The sequence below is a fragment of the Rana temporaria genome, chromosome 8 (assembly GCF_905171775.1).
Source record: "Rana temporaria chromosome 8, aRanTem1.1, whole genome shotgun sequence".
Taxonomy (NCBI): domain Eukaryota; kingdom Metazoa; phylum Chordata; class Amphibia; order Anura; family Ranidae; genus Rana; species Rana temporaria.
In genome coordinates, this window is record NC_053496.1 from 74,688,273 (window position 1) to 74,712,340 (window position 24,068).

General features: G+C 45.2%; 1 protein-coding gene across 1 annotated transcript in view; it reads left to right on the top strand.

The window, feature by feature from the left end:
- Window positions 1-12,813: 12,813 nt before the first annotated feature.
- The window catches only part of ATAD1 (ATPase family AAA domain containing 1), a 35,695-nt gene continuing 24,440 nt past the window's right edge, over window positions 12,814-24,068 (top strand). Inside the window, exons 1-2 of the mRNA XM_040362050.1 lie at window positions 12,814-12,919; window positions 23,556-23,720. Coding sequence (XP_040217984.1) covers window positions 23,559-23,720 — 162 coding nt within the window. The 5' untranslated portion in view covers window positions 12,814-12,919; window positions 23,556-23,558. The remainder of the gene's footprint in view (window positions 12,920-23,555; window positions 23,721-24,068) is intronic.

Below are 24,068 nucleotides of genomic sequence, written 5' to 3' on the forward strand. Positions count from 1 at the left end.
TGGGTCTTCACTCAATAAGCTCCAGTCTCTCTCACTAGACTTCAGATCCACTAGCCACTGGATCCTGTGAGCTCTTTTACTGTAGCACTCTGTATCTTCCTCAAGCTTTACTCTTGCTTCACTGCTGGGTCCCTGGCTTGGCACTTACAGATACTCCTCAAGCTTCATCCTTGCTGACAAATTAGGTCCCTGGCTTGGCACTCCACAAGAGTCACCTCTGCTGTCCCGCTGGGTCCCTGACTTGGCACTTGCTGATGCTTTCCCACTTCTTCACCGTCCCCGGTTGGTGAGAAGTCTGCTCTGGTACTGGCCTCAGCTTACTCACAATTGGTCTCCGATAGCAAGGTGGATGGTCCCTTTGTGGTGACAGCTTCCTCTCTACCTCCGACCATGAATGGTTCCCTGGCCGGCGGAACTGTTACTTCTGGTTGGACTACAAGCCCGCAGTCCCAACTCTGCACTACTTCTGGATAGGCTCTCAGACAGCCTAGCAGCCAGATTTCCCTGGGATAGGCCTTGGGTTTCTGGCTTAGCAGCCCAGGGCAATACGACACATATCCACCCAGACAGCCGTCCAGGTGGCACAGAACCCCGATCAGCTGACTCCACCCAAATAAATAGGTTCTCCCAGCAGGCCAAGGGACTCAAGAAAATCCCTGCCTATTGGCTGAGACCCCCCCCCCATTCATTCCTAATCTGTCCTTGCAATGCCCTCATTTTATCTAATGTCACTAGGCACCCATCTATCTAGTGACAGAAGAGAGAAGTGCAGCAATTCCAGAATTAGGGTGAAATCAAATCAATTGAAATCCTAACAATTGGCCAAGGCAACTATCACTTGGCAAATACATTTAATAGCAACCCTGCCTAAACATCAGGGTGCTACATGTTATTTATCTGATTTTCTAACAAAAAACATCACTGTACAGATGAAGAAAACAGAATGCCCATGTAAAAGGGGTCTTAAGGCATAATGGGTTATAAGACTGTTTATACCTTGCTGAAGAAAATTTGCGTTAAATACATATTGATAATGTAAAAACAGATGGGTGAGTTTATCAGTACATTTCAAGGAAACTATTCAGTGGCTGTTTATAATCTCTTACCAAAGGCTTCCACACAAATCTTTTTTTTTATAAGCCTGGACTAATGCAGTAGTCCTGGAAGGCTGGGTAGAATATGAAGTCATTCGTTTGAGAGAAGCTCTACCCATAGCAGTAAAATGTATTCATTTTTGGTGTGAACCCAGGCTCCATGTTTCCCTCCACTACAGATGCAGCTACATGACCTTCTGGCTATAAAGTTTAGATTCTCAATAAAAATTTGTTTATCCTAGGGTATTGAGCATGTTAGTTTAAATGCATTCACATTTCATTTGGCTTTCCAGTTATTTTATAAATTAATTGTTAAAAATGTCTGATGATCTAAGCCAGTTCACATGATGTAATAGGTCACACGCCAAAGAATATTTTACAAATACAATCCCATAGTGCTTTTAAATATTGGCCCTTTGCTAATGTGTTTCCAAGTTGTTTTTGGCATGTAGCTCTCAAAGACAAAAACATGTTCTTATCAGCCAGCAATACATAAAACACAATCAGTAAGGTTAAACAGTTGGATTTCAGAAGTTTTTGGACTATTAGTTTGTGAGCATTTACTGTGCATGCTCTGTGCACATTCCCAGGTTTTCGATGAAAAGGAGTATGTGGAAAACCATGAACAATGAGAGATTGTGGAAAGGGCTGAGGCCTCGTACACACAACCGTTTTCCTCTGCAGAATCCATCAAGAAACTTGGTGGCAGAGCTTTTTTGGCGAAGAAAACGGTCGTGTGTATGTTTTTCGTCGAGAAAACTGTCGTGGAACTCGACGAGAAAAAAAGAGAACCAGTTCTCTTTTTCCTCGTCGGGAGTCTCAATTTCCTTGTTGTGTTTCTCGTCGGGCTGGTTTACGACGAGAAACACATTCGTGTGTATGCTTAGAAACCCACACATGCTCAGAATAAAGTATGAGATGGGAGCGTGGCTTTGGTAAAAGTAGGGTTTGTAATGGAGATAGCAAATTCGTCACGCTGGAACAGACTGAAAAGCACGAATCGTCTCTCACCAAACTTTTACTTAACACGCAGTAAGATGAGATTAGCAAAAGCAGCCCCAAGGGTGGCGCCAGTGGAATCGAACTTCCCCTTTATAGTGCCGTCGAACGTGTTGTATGTCACCGCGTTTGGAGAACGAGGAGATCTTGTCTTGACAGTGTGTACGCAAAGAAAGCTTGTCAAGATTCTCGACAAGCCTAACAAGGAACTCGTCGAGAAAAAAAAGGTTGTTTCATTTACCACGAGTTCCTCGGTCGTGTGTACGAGGCCTCAGTCTTGCAGCAGCCCTAAGTATTGGTCAGATTTCGGGCCAGACTGTTTTGGGTAGATTTAAATTGTCAAACATAAAGAAGTTATCGGTAACTTTTGAAAACATATCAAATAAATTGTCAATAACTTGAAATATTGAGTATAATAACTGGTCACCAAAAATTATTATAGTTTTAAATGATGTCTGACAAACTGAAACATGGGCAAGATCCTTATATTTCTTATTACTGAAATCTCTGTGCTTGAATTTCCAGGTTCAACCATCTACTGCAGCTACTTTAGGGGTCCCCATTCTCCCAGTTTGCTATTCTATTAATGTGGAGTCCTATTCCATCTGTACAATTATTACTAGCTTCACTTCCTAACCTGTTAAAATGTAAAAATGTAATTGGTTTTGGTTATTATTAGCTTTATGTATAGTGTGGATTTTTTTTATCCTTTTTCTTCTTTTGTTTTTTTTTTATTTTATTTCTGACATTGCTATTTAGTCATTGCTCCAACTGCATCGGGAAATACAGTATTTAAAAAAAAATCCAGCTGCCAGGTTCTCCCCAAGCATCTCTTCCCTTTCTTGTCTTTTCTCTTTCTGGCAAACCAGGTGAAAAAATGACAGCTACAGTATGTACACTTTGGTTTCCCCTGTAGTTTTAATCAAGTGCCCTAGTCACAATTAGAACAGAACCCTGGCAAAGAAACAGTGCTGCATCATTGGCACATCATTGTGTTCACACAATCCCCCAAGAGCCAGATACCCACCGTCACTGCTTGACATATACATTTGCAAGACCACCCCCCCACAACCATGTTGAGTCTAGCGTTTACATTTTTTTTTATTTACTAATAAATAGCAATAAGCAATATAAGCAAGTTATTTATTTATTCCCAGGGCAACAGAAAATTCTACATTTCAAAAATTGGTATGTCGTTTTTAAATAAAGTGTTACAACTAGTGAAAAATGCTAATACAAATGTCTTGAAAACTATTTCTAAGCACCCTCCCAAATACTACATTGCATAAGGCAAAATGAGATCAGATATTATTAAACATTTCGGGGCAGATCCACATACAATTGCGTGGGCGCAGCGTATGTGAGATACGCTACGCTGCTGTAACTTACTTTGCAAATCTTTAAATCCTGAAAGAATTTGCGCCGTAAGTTACAGCGGCGTAGTGTATCTCTCACGGCGTAAGGGCGCGGAATTCAAATGCGGCGAGTAGGGGGCGTGTTTCATTTAAATGAAGCGCGTCCCCTCGCCGAACGAACTGCGCATGCCCCGTCCGTCAAAACTCCCAGGGTGCATTGCTCCAAATGACGTTGCAAGGACGTCATTGTTTTTCGATGTGAGCGTAAATGGCGTCCAGCCCCATTCACGGACGACTTACGCAAACAATGTAAAATTTTCAAAATTATATGCAGGAATGACGACCATACTCAACATTGAGTACGTCACCAGATAGCAGCTTTAACTATACGCTGGAAAAAGCCGAACGGAAATGACGTAAAAGAATGCGACGGCCGCTCGTACGTTCGTGGATCGTCGGAAATAGCTAATTTGCATACTCAACCTGGATTACGACGTGAACGCCACCCAGCGGCCGCCGGAAAATTGCATCTTAGATCCGACGGCGTACTAAGGCGTACCCCTTTCGGATCTAACACAGATGCCGTCGTATCTTGTTTGGTGGATACAAAAGGAAAGATACGACGCGCAAAATTTGAAATTACGCGGCGTATCAATAGATACGCCGGCGATATTTTTTGGAGGATCTTCCCCTTCAACTTTAGTCACTTATCATGCCAAAGTTTTTCTTTTTAACAAAGCAGATTTAAGTTGAATATGAATAACGACAATTAGAAAATATTCAAATAAAGTCAAGTGTGGCAGTGAAAGGGTTAAGGGCATAATGGCAAGGGGGGAAATCTAGACAGGCCAGTGCTCATAATGGGCCTGTTGTGCAGTAAAGAGCAGAACAGAAGTTGTCATGAATGTGACTGCTTCCCACTCAGGGCTCCCTTGTTGACAGCTGAGTGTAAACAAATGAGTTGGGAATGCTGGCTGACATCTGTAGCACTCACCCCCAAAGGAGCCACTGTTTCTCAGGTCCACTGGCAGTACAAATTAAGGAGAGCTATGCTACCTTAACAGCTTCACAGTCTGTAAAATACTCTCTCTCTCTCTCTCTTCTGCTGGCCAGCTCATTGGGGCCCAACTGGTATGTTGGAGTGCTCAGGATAATGTCCCTTTAAGCATGATAGCGGCATTGGCTCTGCTCCCTTTAAGCACTAATAATGGCACTGGCTCTGTGATACTTGCAGACAATACTTTCCCTCTTTTGTCAAATGGTAGTGGGGTTTTGGCCAGCGGCTTCTCACCAAATCCTGTATTAGCAGGTGATGTGATCGCCTTCTATTTACTGTTGACATCGCAGTCAGTCAGTGTCCACAGCATCCTTTCCCTCCATCAAGCAGCTGGCTCCATCAGCATCCATGGCACTCTCTGAATTTCTGTCACTGCTCCTCTATTCCTCTCAGGAGCCGTGGTGAGCCATCTGGCTAGCAGGCTGATGTGCATTCAGTCCCTCTAAACAACCTCCACATTTCTCCTTCGCAGCTTGGGAAAAGCAACAGGAAACAACCACTCCTCTGAGCCCCAGTGCCTTGTGGGGTCTGAAATGTTCTCCTTTCAGCCTATCAAGCCACCTCAGTCTGCAAAGAACTACACCTCCCACAATCCTATTCCCCAGTGCTCCTATTGGGCAGAAGGCAGTCTCAACACCTGTGCAGTGTGTACTGTACACAGCTCTACAGTGGCAGTCTCCTCCTACAGCTGTGTCAGACTCCACAAAACTGCAATGGCTCCTCCCTGTATGCACTGTGGACTGGGGCTACATGTCATTAGCCAAATATGCCAATGGCAGGGAGGCTGGCAGAGGACTGTATCCCTGTCCCTTGTTTTTACATTCTGTGGGCCATAGAATCTCCATCCTGGCGGCAAATTGGGACCTGGCATGTGTCACTGGCAACTAATGACACTACACTGTGCAGTTCACAGCATTCCAGCAGCCAAGACCGCCGTGTGGCTTTGTAGCTGAACATGGTAGGAAGATAAAAAATCTGTGGTATGGGCACTCTGGACTTAGTCCATCCCCACCAAGCCTCTATTAGCCTCAAATTATACCTGTTTCTGTGTTGCCCTCCATCCATTGATGTCCTACACATGTGCCTATTTTCCTCAAAGAATAACTGTAGTCTAATTCAGTACAACCAGTCTGTTGGATTTTTTTTATGTGATCAGTGTTGATGGCTATAGCCAACGGCAGTGGTCATTGCATTCTACCGGTGGGAAAGGTTCCCCATGCTCCCTGCCAGCAGAACACAATAGAACTGCGGGAGGGTTTCCCCATCAACACTGACTGTGTTGATGAGAGAATAACACAATTTTTGTTCCTTCCACCCGTGGTGAAAGGGAAAAAAATTGCATAATCTATGGCCTGCTTTAGTCACAATAATAGACAAACACATGTGCTTTAGGTGGAACTATACTAACCTAAAATACCAAAAAAAAAAAAATACCATTTAATTAATTTATAAAACATACTCACTGTCCATGTCTCCATGCTTTATTGTGCTGAAAAATCACTTTGAAAAACAGCCCCTAGCATTTCTGACTAAGGATGAGCTCTGGCGTGTTCGCTCAGCCTACGTGCAGAGCCCGCCAGGAAGTCGACACTGCGCTGCGCTAATCACAGGCAGGGAGACATTGTCCCGATACACGGCTGCAGAGATCGGGAAAGTGGTTAATAAAAAAATGGGAGGCCAAAGGCTCATTGTGATTGTTCATTAACCACATGCCGACCGCCGCACACAGATATACATTGGCAGAATGGCACGGGCAGGCAAAAGGACGTATATACACGTCCCCTTTAAGAAGCGACATTGTGGACGCGCAAGCTCTGTGACTCCGACCGCAGGTCCCGCGGACTCGATGTCCACGGGCATACCCGTGATCGTGTCACGGTGAGGAAGAAGGGAAAATGCTGATGTAAACAAGCATTTCTCCCAGTCTTCCTAGTGACAGGACCGTGAACACTGCTTCCTGTAATCGGAAGCGGTGATCACTGTCCTGTCACACACAGCCCATCTCCCCTACAGTTAGAAGCATTAACTAGGAAACACCTAACCTCTCCAGCGCCACCTAGTGGTTAACCCCTTTACTGCAAGTGTAATTTTCACAGTAATCAGTGCATTTTTATAGAACTGATCGCTGTAAAAATGACAATGGTCCCAAAAATGTGTCAAAAGTGTCCGATGTGTCCGCCATAATGTCGCAGTCACGATAAAAATCGCTGATCGCCGCCATTACTAGTAGAAAAAAATATTAAAAAACATGCCATAAAACTATCCCCTGTTTTGTAGATGCTATAACTTTTGCGCAAACCGATCAATTAATGCTTATTGCGATTTTTTACCAAAAATATGAAGAAGAATACGTATCGGCCTAAACTGAGGAAAAAATATGTTTTATATATTTTTTGGCGATATTTATTATAGCAAAAAGTAAAAAATATTGAATTTTTTTCAAAATTGTCGCTCTATTTTGTTTGGGAGCCACGTCGCATGACCACGCAATTGTCATTTAAAGCGACACAGTGCCGAATCACAAAAAGTGGCCTGGTCTTTGACCAGCAAAATGGTGGTTAATTACCTGATTCAGCTACCTTTTTTGCTCAAAAAAACTTGCATCATTAATGGTGTTGATGGCTTATATGATGGTCGATATAATATCTGTTGCAATACAATTATTGTAAAACGTCACTTATATTTTTTGGATTTCTATGTTTGCATAATCAGATGGTATTAACTCTGACAACGTAAATTACAAATTAAAAAAAGTTGTACTTGAACTGCTAATTTAAGGATGGAAGTGTAAAATAATAAATCAGCACACATTTTATTCCAGAATACTGTCTAGGAGACAATTAGCAAAGCTAAAAGCAACCACATTCACAAGGTATGAACTGACATGATAAACATATGTGCTAACAGCACCCTCTGCAGGTTTTTTGTTATATTACAACGAGTTATATTGTCATACAGGAAAAATGCGCTTACAAATTCAAAAATGTAAACCTTTACTGCGATGTTACAGACTAATTACATTGAATACTTGCGGCTGTATCAACCAAGATACCAGGCTTTGGTTAATGCAGCTATATTTTAATCACTTCAGCTTTACCCCCTTCATGACCAGGCCATTTTTTGTAATACGGCACTGCGTTATTTTAACTGACAATTGCGCGTTTGTGTGACGCTGTACCCAAATAAAATGTATGTTTTTTTCCCCCCACAAATTGTTTTGTTTTTAAGGTATTTGATCACCTCTGCGTTTTTTATTATTTGCGCTATAAACAAAAAACAATGATTGAAAAAAAAAACAGTGGGCCAGATTCACAGACGAGATACGCCGGAGTATCTACTGATACTCCGGCGTATTTTCAAATTTGCCGCGTCGTATCTTAATTTGTGATTCACAAACAAGATACGACGGCTTTTGGCTAAGATCCGACAGGCGTACGGCTTCGTACGCCTTCGGATCTTAGGCTGCAATACTTCGGCCGCCGCTGTGTGGAGTTTGCGTCGTTTTCCTGCGTTGGGTATGCAAATGAGCTTTTACGGCAATCCACGACGGTTTTTGCGAGCGTTACGTTGTCGCTAGTAATTTTTTCCCGTCGCAAAGTTACGGCTGCTTTAACATGGCTTAACTTTAGATGAGCCATGTTAAAGTATGGCCGTCGTTCCCGGGTCGAATTTCAAATTTTCGGGGAATACGGAAGTACGTTATGCACGTCGCCGTTCAAAAAAATGACGTCACTTCGTGCAAAGCACGGCGGGAATTTCAAAACGGAGCATGCGCAGTACGTCCAGCGCGGGAGCGCGCCTAATTTAAATGGTACACGCCCCATTTGAATTAGGCGGGCTTGCGCCGGACGTCTTTACGATACACCGCCGTAAGTTTACACGCAAGTGCTTGGTGAATCAGGCACTTGCGCTGAAAACTTGCGGCGGTGTAACGTAAACACGATACGTTACGCCGCCGGAGTTTTCTGTGAATCTGGCCCAATATTTTTTACTTTCTGCTCTAAAACGTATCCATTTTTTTTTTTTAAAGAAATCGAATTTCTTCATCAATTTAGGTCAATATGTATTCTGCTACATATTTTTGTTAAACAAATCCCAATAAGCGTACATTGATTGATTTGCGCAAAAGGAAAAGTATAGTATCTACAAACTATGGGATATATTTTGGAATTTGTATTTATTTGTTTATTTTTTACTAGTAATGACAGCGATCGCCGACTTATAGCAGGACTGCCATATTGCGGCAAACAAATCAAACACTAACTGACACTTTTTAGGGACGGCTCTGCACTTACAGTACATGAATGAATTGTGGAAATGTTAGATTAAGATCGTGAGGGGGGTTGAATCGAGATCGCAATTTTTTAACGATTATTCGTGCAGCTCTAACGTGGAGGAATCATTTCCCTGACCAAATGTTGTCTTGGCTGCAGAGTACTACATCTTATTCCTTTCAGACAAGTTGGGTCCTACATGCCCGGGACAGTCCCGCATTTTGCAGGTCTGTCCCGGGCACATTTATTCCAGGACAATACAGTGTCCCGGAATGAAACTGGCACAGCCACCCCCAGGACCAATCTGATGCCCCCAAAAAAGGCTGCCACATCACCGCTTTACTCACTGACAGTACTTGTCCTGGCCCGGGAATGCCTGGAGGAGTACAGTCCCCGCCCCCTGCTTGTGATTGGGGAAATCATAAATCCCGCCTCTTGTGTCCAGTCACTGTGCTGTGATTCGTTACAGCACAAGCTGATTTTTGTGAAGGGAGGGTGTCCCTGAATGGTAGTTTGGAAATGTGGTCACCCTAGTCCTACAGTACCTTGAAAGAGTATTCATACCAATTGCAATGTTCCACATTTTGTCTTATTACACCCAAAAACATAAATATATTTTATTGGGATTTTATGTGATAGACCAACACAAAGTGACACATAATTGTAAAGTGGAAGGAAAATTAAAGATGGTTTTCAATTTTTTTACAAATAAATATGTGAAAAGTGTGGCGTGCATTTGTATTCAGCCCCCTAAGTCAATACTTTGTAGAACCACCTTTAGCTGCAGTTACAGCTGCAAATCTTTTTGGGGATGTCTCTACCAGTTTTGCATACCTAGAGTGACATTTTTGCCCATTCTTCTTTTCAAAATAGCTCAATAGCTGAGATTGGATGGAGATGCGTTCTTCTAATATTGCCTTGTTTTTGGCTCCATCCATCTTCCCATCAACTCTGACCAGCTTCACTGTCCCTGTTGAAGAAAAGCATCCTCACAACATGATGCTGCTACCACCATGTTTCATGGTGACGATGGTGTGTTCAGGGTGATGTGCAGTTTTAGTTTTGCGCCATACATATCGTTTTGCCTTTGGGCCAAAAAGTTCAATTTTGCTGTCATTTGACCAAAGCACCTTCTTCCACATGTTTGCTGTGTCCCCCACATTTTTTATCGCAAACTGTAAATGGGACTTCTCATGGATTTCTTTCAACAATGGCTTTCTTCTTGCCACTCTTCCATAAAGGCCAGATTTGTGAAGTGCACCATTAATAGACATTTGCCCTGTGGACAGATTCTCCCACCTGAGCTGTGGATCTCTGCAGCTCCTCCAGAGTTACCATGGGCCTATTGGCTGCTTTTAGGATTATTGCTCTCCTTGCCCAACCAGTCAGTTTAGGTGGACGGTCATGTCTTGATAAATTTGCAGTTGTTCCCTACTGTTTCCGTTTTCAGGTAAATAGTTTGAACAGTGCTCTGTGAGATGGTCAAAGCTTAGGATATTTTTTTCTAACCCAACCCTGCTTTAAACTTCTCCACAACTTTATCCCTGACCTGTCTGGTGCGTTCCTTGGCCTTCATGATGCTGTTTGCTCACTAAGGTTCCCTAACAAACCTACGAGGGCTTCACAAAACAGCTGTATTTATACTGAGATTTAATTATACACAGGTGGGCTCTAATTAATAATTAGGTGACTTCTGAAGGCAATTGGTTCAAGCAGATTTTAGTTAGGGGTATCCGAGTAAAGGGGGCTGAATACAAATGCACGCAACACTTTTCAGATATTTATTTGTAAAAAATTTGGAAAACCATTTATCATTTTCCTTCCCCTTCACAACTATGTGCCACTTTGTGTTGGTCTATTGCATAAAATTCCAATAAAATACATTTATGTTTTTGGTTGTACGATGACAAAATGTGGAAAATTTCAAGAGGTATGAATAATTTTTCAAGGCACTGAATCCCCTTGGACATCTTTGTCCCCAAAGTGGCTTCTGTTTTCATTTTACAAACAAAGTGGCGCTTCCATCCTTTCTGACAGAGATAGTACCTATGCTATATAAGCTGGACGTACCTAGGGCCAGATTCAGGTAGATCTGCGGCGGCGTAACGTATCTCATTTACGTTACGCCGCCGCAAGTTTTACGGGCAAGTGCTTGATTCACAAAGCACTTGCCTGTAAAGTTGCGGCGGCGTAGCGTAAATTCCCCGGCGCAAGCCCGCCTAATTCAAATGATCCGGGTAGGGGGCGTGGATTATTTAAATTAGGAGCGTTCCCGCGCCGATCGTACTGCGCATGTGCCGTCCCTAAAATTTCCCGACGTGCATTGCGGTAAATGACGTCGCAAGGACGTCATTGGTTTCGACGTTAACGTAAATGGGGTCCAGCGCCATTCACGGACGACTTACGCAAACGACGTAAAATTTCCAAATTGCGACGCGGGAACGACGGCCATACTTAACATTGGATACGCCACCTAGGGGGAATGTTTATCTTTAAGCTGCGTATCTCTTACGGAAACGGCGTAAATTTACTGCGACGGGCAAGCGTACGTTCGTGAATCGGCATAACGACTCATTTGCATATTCTACACCGACCGCAATGGAAGCGCCACCTAGCGGCCAGTGTAAATATTGCACCCTAAGATACGACGGCGCAGGCCATCGTATCTTAGGCATGTTTAAGTGTATCTCAGTTTGAGCATACACTTAAACATACGACGGGCTTAGATTCAGAGTTACGTCGGCGTATCTACTGATACGCCGGCGTAACTCTTTGTGAATCTGGCCCCAAGTGTCTAAAACACCTACCTTCAAGCCTCTCCATATTTTAGATGCTCCGGGAGGCTGTTCGTGTTTCCATCAGGCAAGTCCAGAAAAGGAAGCTACAGCAAACCTTTTCATCTTGGAGTGTCAAGGTCATCCAGAAAACACACAGTGCACCCAGGCAAGAGCCTCCAGAAGTGGTAGAGACTCATTCCGCTAGATCCATCTCTACATCCTTAAGTTCGGGGCAATGCATGCAAAATGTCTATGGAAACATCTTCAAAGCAGCAGGTTGCTTCCCGCAGTGTACATACCTCAGGTGCTACAGGGAAGACCCTGGGGCTCGCACGTCAGTGGACTTTGACAGAATGACGTTTCAGGCTTCCATGTCCATAATAATAAAGTTTGATTATACATTTTAGCCCTCCCTGTTTAGCTCATTATTTGTCACATCTACGCTGCCATGAGTCAGGAAAATTGAAAATTGTATCAAAAATGTACCATAATTTTTCTTTCCTAACGCCAATCCATGGCAGCATAAGAATTCTCCTTTTTTTTATCTTGTTATTTTTACGGAGAATGGGGTAGGCTGCTCTAGCTTTCCTTTTTTAAACAGGTCCTGTGGTTGGAAATAGGGGCAGAACTACATTGTATATCACACGTATGCTGCCATGGATTGGTGTCAGGTAAGGAAAACTACAGTAAGTATTTAATACGTTTCTGTTTTTTTGTCTACTGTGTCCCATTGGGGAGATTTCCCATCATTTCCTGTCCCATATCCAAACAGGAAGTGAGAGAAAATCCCTGCAAATTCAGGGAATCTATTGGGGACCCCCAGAACTAGTGTCCTCATTGGAAGATTCCCCTAGGGCTATTACTTTTCTCTGGACAACCCAAAATTTGGAATTTTCTTTTACTTTCACTTTTATTGATCATGGTAAACAGGCCAAATAGAGAGGATGAATCTCCGCAGTGGGGCACAGACAGCAATAAAAACTGTCAGGTGTCCCTCTCCACTCATCAAAAAAAAATGTTGCCTTTAGTTGAACTTTAATTATGTAAAATGTTAACAACTAAGCTGTTGGTATAATGTACAGTTGTTATTATTATTATTATTTTGTCAGCATGTGGGATAAAAGCCAAATCGTTTCTGAGCTCTGATAGTTCAGGAAAGGTAATAATCCCTCAACATTGGTGGGGAATAGGTCTGTGTCATGTGACCAGCAGCATTCAGCACATGCGCGGTGTACACACTGACGGGTCCTATGATTAGTATAGCGGAACTGAAGTGTTCTAGCTTCTCGGGGAAGGTATTGTGAGTGCACTCTTCCTGTCACTTTTGGTTTTCACTTCCTGGATCGCCAGTGTCATCAAGCCGGTGAGTGGTTTCACCTTGGCAGTAACATGAGGTCCTGTCTGGGCTGACCCTGCTGTCTGTGTTTGCTGGGTTCCGGGTGTATGGAAGAGCAGACCGGGCTCAGTGGTCAGGCAGTCGTGGAAGGTCACCAGGGTACATGGTGCTGTCAGTTTTCTAGGTGCTCAGCTGTGTGTCAGAGGCCATTGTGTGAGGTGCCTCTTCCTATTCTATCCCCGAGCTCGCCTGTCTGGCTCCATATATTCCCACAGAGGTAGCCCTCATAATGCTTCATGGGGAAAGAAAAAACCTTTGTTTTGTCATTGCTTTCATTTTTATTGAGATTTATTCCCTCAGTATAGTCTGTTTTGTCCTATAATGTCAGCTATCCACAGATTACAATAAAATATCACCTTTTATAGATGACAGGACCTTCTACAACACTGCCAGTCTTCAGAGGGTACACCATGTACAGCAGAAATAGATGGGCGCCTCCTTTTAATGAGGGCTCCTGCAGTGCCGCCCCAAGTGAGATGAGGACACCTGCAGTGCCCCCCCACCCAGTGAGCGGAGGGCACCTGTAGTGTCCCCCCCCCCCCAAGTGTGCCGAGGGCACCCGTAGTTTCCCCTCCCAAATGACTGGAGGGCACCCGTAGTTCCCCTCCCAAATGACTGGAGGGCACCCGTAGTTCCCCTCCCAAATGACTGGAGGGCACCCGTAGTGCCCCCCTAAGTGAGCAGAGGGCACCCCTGGTGCCCCCCTAAGTAAATGGAGGGCACCCGTAGTGCCCCCCCAAGTGAGCGGAGGGCACTCGTAGTGCCCCCCTTGAGTGGAGGGCTCCTGCAATGCCCCCTTCGAGTGAGCGGAGGGCACCCGTAGTGCCCCCTCGAGTGAGCGGAGGGCACCCGTAGTTAGGGTTGCCACCTCATCCCTTTAAAACAGAACACATATGAATTACACAGGTTCTGAGGCTAATTGAATGCAGGTAAGGCACCAAATGAGTCCTAATTACCACCTTAATTAGCCACAGAACCTGTGTAATTAATATGTGTTCTGTTTTAAAGGGATGAGGTGGCAACCCTACTCGTAGTGCCCCCTCGAGTGAGCGGAGGGCTCCCGCAGTGCCCCCCTCAAGTGAGCGGAGGGCTCCCGTAGTGCCCCCCTCAAGTGAATGGAGGGCTCCCGCAGTGCCCCCCTCAAGTGAATGGAGGGCTCCCGCAGTCTGTAAGGCTACATTCACATGGAAGTCTAGCAGCAGCCTTAAGGACCATAACCACCAGGGTATGATACCAGAAATAAATGGAGAGCGTGACTAGTGACGCTTAGGGCACAACTGCATGACGTTAATCTGTTTCACTGGAATCGCAGCTTCTTCCATGGATGCCTGCAAGTATCAGTGTTTCTCAGCTCCAATCATTAAGGTGCCCCAACAGGTCATGTTTTCAGGATTTCCATCAGATGAATCAGCTGTGGTAATTACTAAGGCAGTGAAACTGATCAAATCACCTGTGCAAAATAATGGAAAACCTGACCTGTTGGGGCGCCTTGAGGACTGAGGTTGAGTAACACTGCAGTAGTTTCTTATAGACATTTCCCGCTCACACTGTGTGCAAACAACTATAGCTGACATCACCGCCTGTCAGATTTATTCTTTTGCTTAAAAAATATACTTTTAAGTATTACGTATTTTATATAAAATAATCGGGTTACATTTCAAGGAATGCAATACAACGCATAAATACTCTACTTGCAGTACAGCTCCATTCACACAAGAAATACATTCACCTTAGGGTATGATGCCTGGCATGCTGTGCAGAGCAAAGTTCCCCAAACCAATCACGTCATGCATGATGCCGCTTACCCCCCCCCCGAAAAGCTTTTACCGAGATGCAGAACCAGAGATAAGGCCTGATTAGTACCTATGCATTTTTTGTGCATTTTGCAGTACAGAACGTGTTCTATAGGAAACCATGTTAAATGGACTGTAGTGCAAATCTGTAGTGTGAATCAGGCCTAAACCCGACGGAGACTCTTTACCGAGATCGGAGTAGCGGTGTCACACACCACACCACTGATCGCCGCAATGCGCGCGGTGGCTGTTATTCTGCTGGACGTCATGTGACGTCCAGTCAGGATAACGCAACCACTTCCCGGACGTCAATCTGCTATTGACCGGGCGGGAAGTGGTTAAAGCAACATATCACCCGCAAGGTGCTATTAATGTCCTGAGCAAAAGTCCCACAGAATAGTCCGTTCAGCACACCAAAGTGTGTAATGGCTGCTTGTGGTACAAAGTCCTTAAGCTCTGGTTCCAAGGCCCTCAACTGGTTCTGTGTTAGATTTCTACCCTCTACAAATCTATGGGCTTGTTCACACCTGCTTTGCTCGAAGAGTGGCCCGCGTTGGAGTTGCTCTTCACAGAGCCTTTGACATGAAGAGAGGAGGTGTTGTATTGCCTCCTCACCACCTGATTCCACCCCATAAATGCTGGACAAACATTTGTATTGTGTGTGTGGTTGCAGCACAGCCCTTCTCGGTTTAACAGGTTGTGCCCAGCAGGCAGTACTGCCCACTGGGAGCAAAGGTGGGTATAATTTTGGCAAGAAAGCATTGCACCTGTGGCATGGGAACAACCCTGGCCATTGCCTGTGCAGCAGAAGGGGGAACAGTTGAGGGGTGGTGAAAACTCAGCTCAGCTGTAGGGTTTTACCTCCCTCCAATCGCAAGTGTATATGAGCCCTATGGCTGGGAGTGGCACTGTTGGCATGTAACTGCTCATCTAAGCAGTTGCATGTGAGCAAAGCCTCTACCCAATCCAGGTCGCATGACTGTGCATTCAGGTTGGATCACTCAGTTTGTATGCAGCTATAGTACAGAGTGTTGCATCCAGAGATGGCGACAAACCTATTCTGAACACAGCAAAGTATCCACTTCTTAACTGAAGTGTGACTGACACCTTAGAGGGCTGCAGGTTGGGCACCTACCTTAGGGCAGGGGTAGGAAACTGTGGAACTCCTGCTTTGGTGAGACTATATAAATCTCATTGTGCTTCTGGCAGTCATGTCTGTGGTTGTCAGTCTGGAGCGCTGAGATTGCCCACCTCTGCCCTAGGGGATGTAGGGTTGGCTGTGCCAGCATGTGAATAATGTTTACTTATAAAGGTGCATCTCATAAAATAAAAATATCATCAAAAAGTTAATTTATTTCAGTAATTCAATTCAAAAAGTGAAACTCATATATTTTATATCGATGCAGTACACACTGAGAGAAATATTTCAAGCATTTCTTTCTTTTCATTTTGATGATTATGGCTTATAGCCAGTGAAAACCCAAAATTCAGTATCTCAGAAAATGAGAATCTTGCATAAGACCAATAAAAAAATGTTTTATGCAGAAATGTTGGCTTACTGAAAAGTATGTCCATGTATAGTATAGTATGTACTCAATACTTGGTCGGGGCTCCCTTTGCACGATTGCTGCATCCATGCGGTGTGGCATGGAGGCGATCAGCCTGTGGCACTGCTGAGGTGTTATGGAAGCCCAGTTTCTTTGATGGCGGCCATCAGCTCATCTGCATTGTTGGGTCTGGTGTCTCTCGCAACCCTCTACCAGGAAATTGTAGAGCTTCCCTCTGCTGACCACCTTTATGGAGATGCTGATTTAATTTTCCAGCAGGACTTGGCACCTGCCCACACTGCCAAATGTACCAATGCCTGGTTTAGTGATCATGGTATCACTGTGCTTGAATTGCCAGCAAATTCGCTTGACCTAAATTTCATAGAGAGTCTGTGGTGTAATGCAGGGCTCGACAATATCCGGTCGCGTCAAGAAATAGTGACCTGCCGCCTGGGGAAGCTTAGGCCTGCAGAAGGCCGCAAAGCTGTGGCCTCAATTCCCGGCCGATCGCACGGCAGGGGAGGTGGGGGCGCACAGAGACTAAGCTTCCTTCTGTGATCTGGCGCCATGTTGTGGTGGCCGTTGGCATTACAAGTAAAACAGCAATTCTAATGTGTTTTTCACAGTGTTTTCATTGCCATTTCCTTCCCTCTAATTAGAGCCCCCAAACATTATATATATTTTTTATTCTAAGACCCTAGAGAATAAAATGGCGGTCGTTGCAATACTTTCTGTCACACCGTATTTGCGCAGCGGTCTTACAAGCACACTTTTTTTGGGGAAAAAAATACACTTTATTAATAAAAAAAATAAGACAACAGTAAAGTCAGCCTAATTTTTTTTTTATATTGTGAAAGATAATTTCTCGAGTCGTCTTCCAGGACGGCACCTTGAGAGTAGACTGGCTTCACCTGACAGGAAACACAATCAAAAAGAGGTTTAAAAACCCCGCCCCTCCCCGTGCACCTCAGTTCATGATTGTGTTTCCCCCAGCGAAACGTTTTTTTGTTTTTCCAAAAAGACCTAAAGCCTGGGGCTGGTGGTCCCCCTCTTGGAAGGTGAGCCATGGGTCCGGGGAGGCCTTGAGCTCAGTGAGGCTATTGCCTGTCCAGAGGGTCTCCCTGTATTGAGGGGGGGGGAGCTGAAGGAAAAACCATGTTTGGAAACCCCCCCCCGGCTAGGTGTATCTGGGATAGTGGCTATCTCAGAACACCTAGGTGGCTGAAATCCCTCTCTCCCGAGCGTCTTCCTACCTGCTGGGCCGGGTAAAGATGCATCTCCGTGCTGTGGACTCGGCTGCTGTTCTCCCAGGCTCGTTTCTCGGTGGAGCCAGCATTCGACGCTGCGTCAATGGCGGCGCAGGGTGATGACGTACTTCCGGTTCCGGTCTTCACCAAAATGGCGGCCGCCATCGGCGTTAGCTCACACACACACGGAGCGCAGCAGGGGAGAGAGTGGTGCCCGATTCGACGGTGCCATGGAGCGTGAGGACCGCCCGGCACTAACCGCTGCTGCAGAGGAAGCCACCAGGGGTGAGTCTACCTCTAAAAAACCTCATTGGGGCACTTGGACTGGGTCCTTATTCCCCACACACCCCCCTTCCCTTCCCCTACTCCCTTTTGATTAAAGCCTCTGTCTTTTACTTTCAGGGGAAGAGGTTACTGCCCAGGGGGAGGCTTCTAGTATTTCTACTAAACATACATCTAAAGCTAAAAGATGTGGGAATTGTAGCATTAAGCTAGCCACAGATTATTCCAAGCTTTTGTGTGCTAAGTGCATTCAAAAACTCACAGGGAAGGAAACTTTGCTAATAATGAAAGAATTCCTGACGGTTCAGTCAGAGATGCTTTCCACATTAAAAGACTTTAAAGAGGTCTTAAAACCCAAAGGACCTGATCCCCTAGCAGCTGGACCCTCCTCACAGGAAAGCTTATCCACCTCGGCTCCAAAATTGTTGAGGGCTAGGGACGTTCTTCTGTCAGACTCTGAGGATTCAGAGGCTCAGGAAGAGGGTCTCATTGATAGCCAGACAGATGAGGAGGATGAAGATGCTAGATCAGGCAAATTCATTTTTTCAGCAGATGACATGGGTGGTTTACTGGCGGCTATCTATACCTCTGAGGGGATTCAGCAGCCCGGCCGAACTAGTGTCAGCACAGGATAAGATGTACCAGGGTTTGGCTAAACCCCAGCCAAAGGTTATCCCAGTTCACCAATCCCTTCAGGACTTAGTTCTAAGAGAGTGGGCTGAACCTGAAAATAAGTTACTAAGGTACAAAACCTGGAAAAGGCGCTGTCCCTTTAAGGAGGAACTAGAAAACAAATTTTTCAAGGTCCCTAAACTAGACGCTTCCCTAGCTCAACTGTCTAGACAGTCTGACCTTTCCTTTGAGGATGCTGGGAATTTAAAGGATTCACTAGACAGACGGGCCGAGACCTCCCTTCGCAGGGCCTGGGAGGCTAATGCGGCAGCCCTTGGGCCAGCCCTGGCCTCATCCTGCATTGCCAGGAATACGGATACCTGGCTATCCAGGATGTTGGAACATATCCCGCAGACTTCAAAGTTTAAGGATATCCGAGATTCCCTTAGAGTCATAGGTAGCGCTGTCGCCTATCTAGCAGACGCATCAATTGAGTCCGCTCGAGCCTCTGCTAAAACGGGCGCTCTTATTAACGCCTCAAGAAGGGCACTATGGCTCAAAACATGGGAAGGAGATTTGGCCTCCAAATCCCGTCTCTGTGCCCTGCCCTTTGAGGGATCCCTCCTCTTTGGGACAGGTTTAGACCAGGCTCTAACTAGGGCCTCAGAAAAGGGTAAACGGTTCCCTCCCAAACCTAAACAAAATAGGAGGAGATTTTTTCGAGCCCCCCAGAATAAAAACCGACCTTCAGACCGAAGAGCGGCCTTTAATAGGAGGTGGATCACAGGAAAGGATAAACCAAAAGGGGGAATCCTTTTCCCTGATCCTAAACCCGCTGGGAAAGACTCCAAGTGACTCGAGAGTCGGGGGAAGGCTCTCCCGATTTCTTCCAGCTTGGGAAAGCATAACACGGAGTCCTCATATTTTGCAGATAGTGAAGGAAGGCTACAGATTGGAATTCCGCCATCTTCTCCCACCAATTTTCCTCCTCACTCATTTACCCCAAAATCCCCTCAAAGCGGCAAGCCTTCTAGGGAATGTGTCAGACCTAGCACAACAGGGGGTCATAGTCCCAGTTCCGGTAGACCAACAGGGTCAGGGGGTGTACTCTCACATCTTCGTAGTACCAAAACCCTCGGGAAAATTCCGTCTAATCATCAACTTAAAACCCCCGAATACTTATCTCCTCTACAAGAGGTTCCGCATGGAGAACATTTACAGTCTCAAAGGACTTCTTTTAGAAGGGGTATTTATGATAACCATAGACCTGAAGGACGCCTACCTCCATGTCCCCATTTACCAGGACCATCAAAGATTCCTGAGATTCGCCATTGTTTCCCCTCAGGGGATCCAACACTGGCAATTCACCGCTCTTCCCTTTGGGCTTGCCTCCAGCCCAAGAGTTTTCACGAAGGTGCTAGCAGAGGTGGTCGCCTTTCTACATCTGAAGGGCATCTCCCTTGTTCCCTACCTCGACGATCTGCTGCTGTTCAATCCCAGTCGAGCACTTCTTCTCACGGACCTGACCACCGTCCTGACTACACTGGAATCCTTAGGATGGATTATAAACAGAGAAAAATCTTCTCTCCTCCCAGAACAGAGAAAGATCTATCTGGGATTCTTAATAGATTCCTTAGAGAAAAAGCTTCTCCTACCAGTAGACAAGGTCCAGAGACTCATCTCAGTGGTCAGGTCTGTCAGGGGAACAGCAGATATTTCACTCAGGGAGATCATGAGATTGTTGGGACTTATGACCTCATGCATCCCAGCAGTTCCGTGGGCCCAGCTCCACTACAGGCCACTACAGGCCTTCCTCCTCTCCTCCTGGGACGGGAAGGAAACATCCCTAGACTCCAGGGTCTCCATTCCAGAGTCGGTAAAGAACACTCTAGAGTGGTGGCTCATTCCTCGGAACTTGGGAAGAGGCCTTCAGTGGAACCAGTCAAACCCCCTCAGGATAACCACGGATGCCAGCTCCTGGGGATGGGGAGCCCACATGGCCGGCCTACAGTCCCAGGGTTCCTGGGATCGACACCAAAGGGAGTCGTCTTCCAACTTCCGAGAATTATCAGCGGTCGGAAGAGCCTTGGAAGCGTTCGAGGAGAGAATCCTGAACCAGGAAATACAAATTCTCTCCGACAACGCGACCACGGTGGCGTTTCTGAACCATCAGGGAGGCACCAGGTCCCGTTCGCTCCTAAGGTTGTCCCTAGAAATTCTAGGCTGGGCAGAACAGAGGGTCCGCTCCCTGTCAGCAGTTCACATCAGGGGAGTCCTAAACCTAGAAGCGGACTTTCTAAGCCGCCAACCCATTCTCCAGGGAGAGTGGGAACTAAGTCAGGAGGTCTTCGATTTGGTATGTCATCATTTCGGCATCCCAGAAATAGACCTCTTTGCTCACAGGAGGAACAAGAAGATAGAAAGGTTCTTCTCCCTCTCCCGGGATCAGGGATCGGAAGGTGTGGACGCGTTGGCCCAGGCCTGGACATTTTACCTAGCCTATGCCTTTCCTCCTCTGAATCTGATCCCGAGGGTATTGCAAAAACTGAGTCGTTCACAAGGGAAGCTGATCCTGATCGCTCCCTGGTGGCCCAAAAGATCTTGGTTTCCAATGTTAGAACAGTGGTCAGTCCTTCCTCCCCTCCCTCTCCCGGTCCGGGTGGACCTTCTGCGGCAGGGGCCGATCTTTCATCCAGAGCCAGGCTTTTTCAGTCTGACGGCCTGGTACTTGAGAGGTGGAACCTGCAGCGGAAGGGTTGCTCAGAGAAGGTAATAGATACCCTCTTAGCGAGTCGTAAGGAAGTTACCAGGAAGATCTATGCCAAGACCTGGGGAGTGTTTTCACGCTGGTGCGCGGCAAGACAAGCTCCACTACCCGAAATATCAGTTATCTTGGAGTTCCTTCAGGAAGGGGTAGATCTAGGTCTAGCTACGAGAACCCTAAGAGTACAGGTTGCCGCCTTGTTCTACTTTTTAGACAAGAGGCTGGCTCTGGATCCTCTTATTAAGAGGTTCCTGACGGCCAGGGATAGGTTGTCACCTATACAGATATCCAGAGTTCCCCCTTGGGACCTCTCCCTGGTGTTAGATCAGCTATCCAAACCTCCGTTTGAACTGATAGACAGCATTCCGGTTAGGCTGTTAGTATTTAAATTCTCCTTTCTTTTGGCCATCACCACGGCCAAAAGAATAGGAGACATGCAAGCGCTCTCAATCAAAGAGCCTTATTTTCGTTTATTTGAGGACAGGGTAGTCCTAAGTCAGGATCCCCTGTACCTACCTAAGGTGGCAACGAAGTTCCATAGGTCACAAGAAATTATACTTCCTTCTTTTTGCGCAAACCCACAGAATGAAAGAGAACGAACCTTTCATTGTTTGGATGTAAGACGCTGTTTGTTAATTTATTTAGAAAGGGTGAGCGAGTTCAGACGCTCATCACACTTGCTAATCAACTTTTCAGGACAGAAAAAGGGTTGCCAAGCATCTAGAGCCTCCATATCTAGATGGATAAGACAGGCAATTTCAGTAGCATACAGTAAGGCTGGCAAAACGGTACCTAAAGTCAAGGCACATTCCACGAGATCTATAGCAACCTCCTGGGCAGAGAGAGCAGGAGTTTCAGTGGAACAAATCTGTAGATCAGCAACGTGGTCAAGCCAGAACACCTTTCTAAAACACTACCGAGTGGAACTCCTGTCACCCCAAGACTTGACGTTTGGCAGAAGAGTCCTGCAGGCAGTGGTCCCGCCCTAAGGTAGGCCTGAGGGTTACTTGCTTATCTCTCAAGGTGCCGTCCTGGAAGACGACTCGAGAAAATACCAGTTACTCACCGGTAGCTGTTTTTCTATGAGTCTTACAGGACGGCAGGCCTATTTCCCACCCTGATGACTTTGTATGGTTTGTATTTTCATATACTGGTTCCCGTGCTCTTATGGTGGTTACTTTATCACGAACTGAGGTGCACGGGGAGGGGCGGGGTTTTTAAACCTCTTTTTGATTGTGTTTCCTGTCAGGTGAAGCCAGTCTACTCTCAAGGTGCCGTCCTGTAAGACTCATAGAAAAACAGCTACCGGTGAGTAACTGGTATTTTTACACCGAGTAAATTGATACCCAACATGTCACGCTTCAAAATTGCGTCCGCTCGTGGAATGGCGACAAACCTTTACCCTTTAAAATCTCCATAGGCGACGGGTTGCTTGTACCTCGCACTACCAATGGTGGCGATACCTCACATGTGTGGTTTGAATACCATTTACATATGCGGGTGCTACTCACGAATGCATTCGCTTCTGCGCGTGAGCTTGGCGGGACGGGCACGTTTTCTGGCTCCTAACTTTTTTAGCTGGCTCCTAGATTCCAAGCAAATTTGTCAAACCCTGGGGTAATGTCAAGAGGAAGATGAGACACCAGACCCAACAATGCAGATGAGCTTCTAGCCGATATCAAAGCAACCTGGACTTCCATAACACCTCAGCAGTGCCACAGGCTGATCACCTCCATGACACGATCAAGTATTGAATACATACTATACTGTACATGGACATACTTTTCAGCAATCCAACATTTCTGTATTAAAAATCCTTTTTTTTTTTCTTATTGGTCTTATGTAATATTCTCATTTTCTTTGGGGTTTTCACTAGCTGTGTAATGCATAAAATCAGTGTCACTTTTTAAAATTGAATTACTGAAATAAATTAACTTTTTAATGAGATGCACCTGTATATGTTTCCGCTCTTTTACATTTTTGTTGAAAATGGTGAGGGCAGGGGTAGTAATTGGTAATGTCTGAGCGTGTCATGTGATTAGCCTGTCTGACCTTGCAGTTTTGTATAATTAGTGTAATGTGTATTTTGAAATTTTTATTAGTAGTTGAAAAAAGTGCGTTCATTTTTTGAAGAACCCTTGTGTATATATCATAAATATGGAAATTAATAACCAAGTAACCTATACAGGTATTTCACATAGGATGGACTTGTCTTTTTTTAACCGCACCTAATATGTAACTACTGGTATATTTGTGTCAGTACTTTTTACCTCAAATGTTATATTTTTTTCATTACCAGCTGTAGCCAGTAGGTGGAGATGTAGCGCTAAAAACTTTTAACTTTGCCTTGTACTGTAGAAAATGGTCCACACAGAAGCCTTTTCTCGCCCTCTAAGCCGGAATGAAGTTGTTGGCTTGATCTTCAGACTGACAATATTTGGCGCAGTCACCTACTTCACTATTAAATGGATGGTTGATGCCATAGATCCTACCAGAAAACAGAAAATCGAAGCTCAGAAGCAGGTAAAGTAGTATTATGATTAAAGAGTTTCATATTAAATACATCAGGAGACATACTGAGACTGTAGAAATGGTGGTGTTTTCGGCGTTCAATTCGTTTTTTCTTGAGTATTTTGGAAAAAGAAAGCCAATATTACTTTGCTATGGGGAACAGCTATAGTATGTCTGTTGCTTTTTATATAGTTTAGCTTCATTATGTGATATGTATGTCAGATACCGAATATTAAACAGTCTAAAATCGGCCATGCTTCAAATTAGAATGAGTACATGAAAATCTAGACATATCAACAAGGTTGAACTGTTTGATAATGTTTGAGGAACGCCTAACAGTTATATCAGAAGCTCACAGTT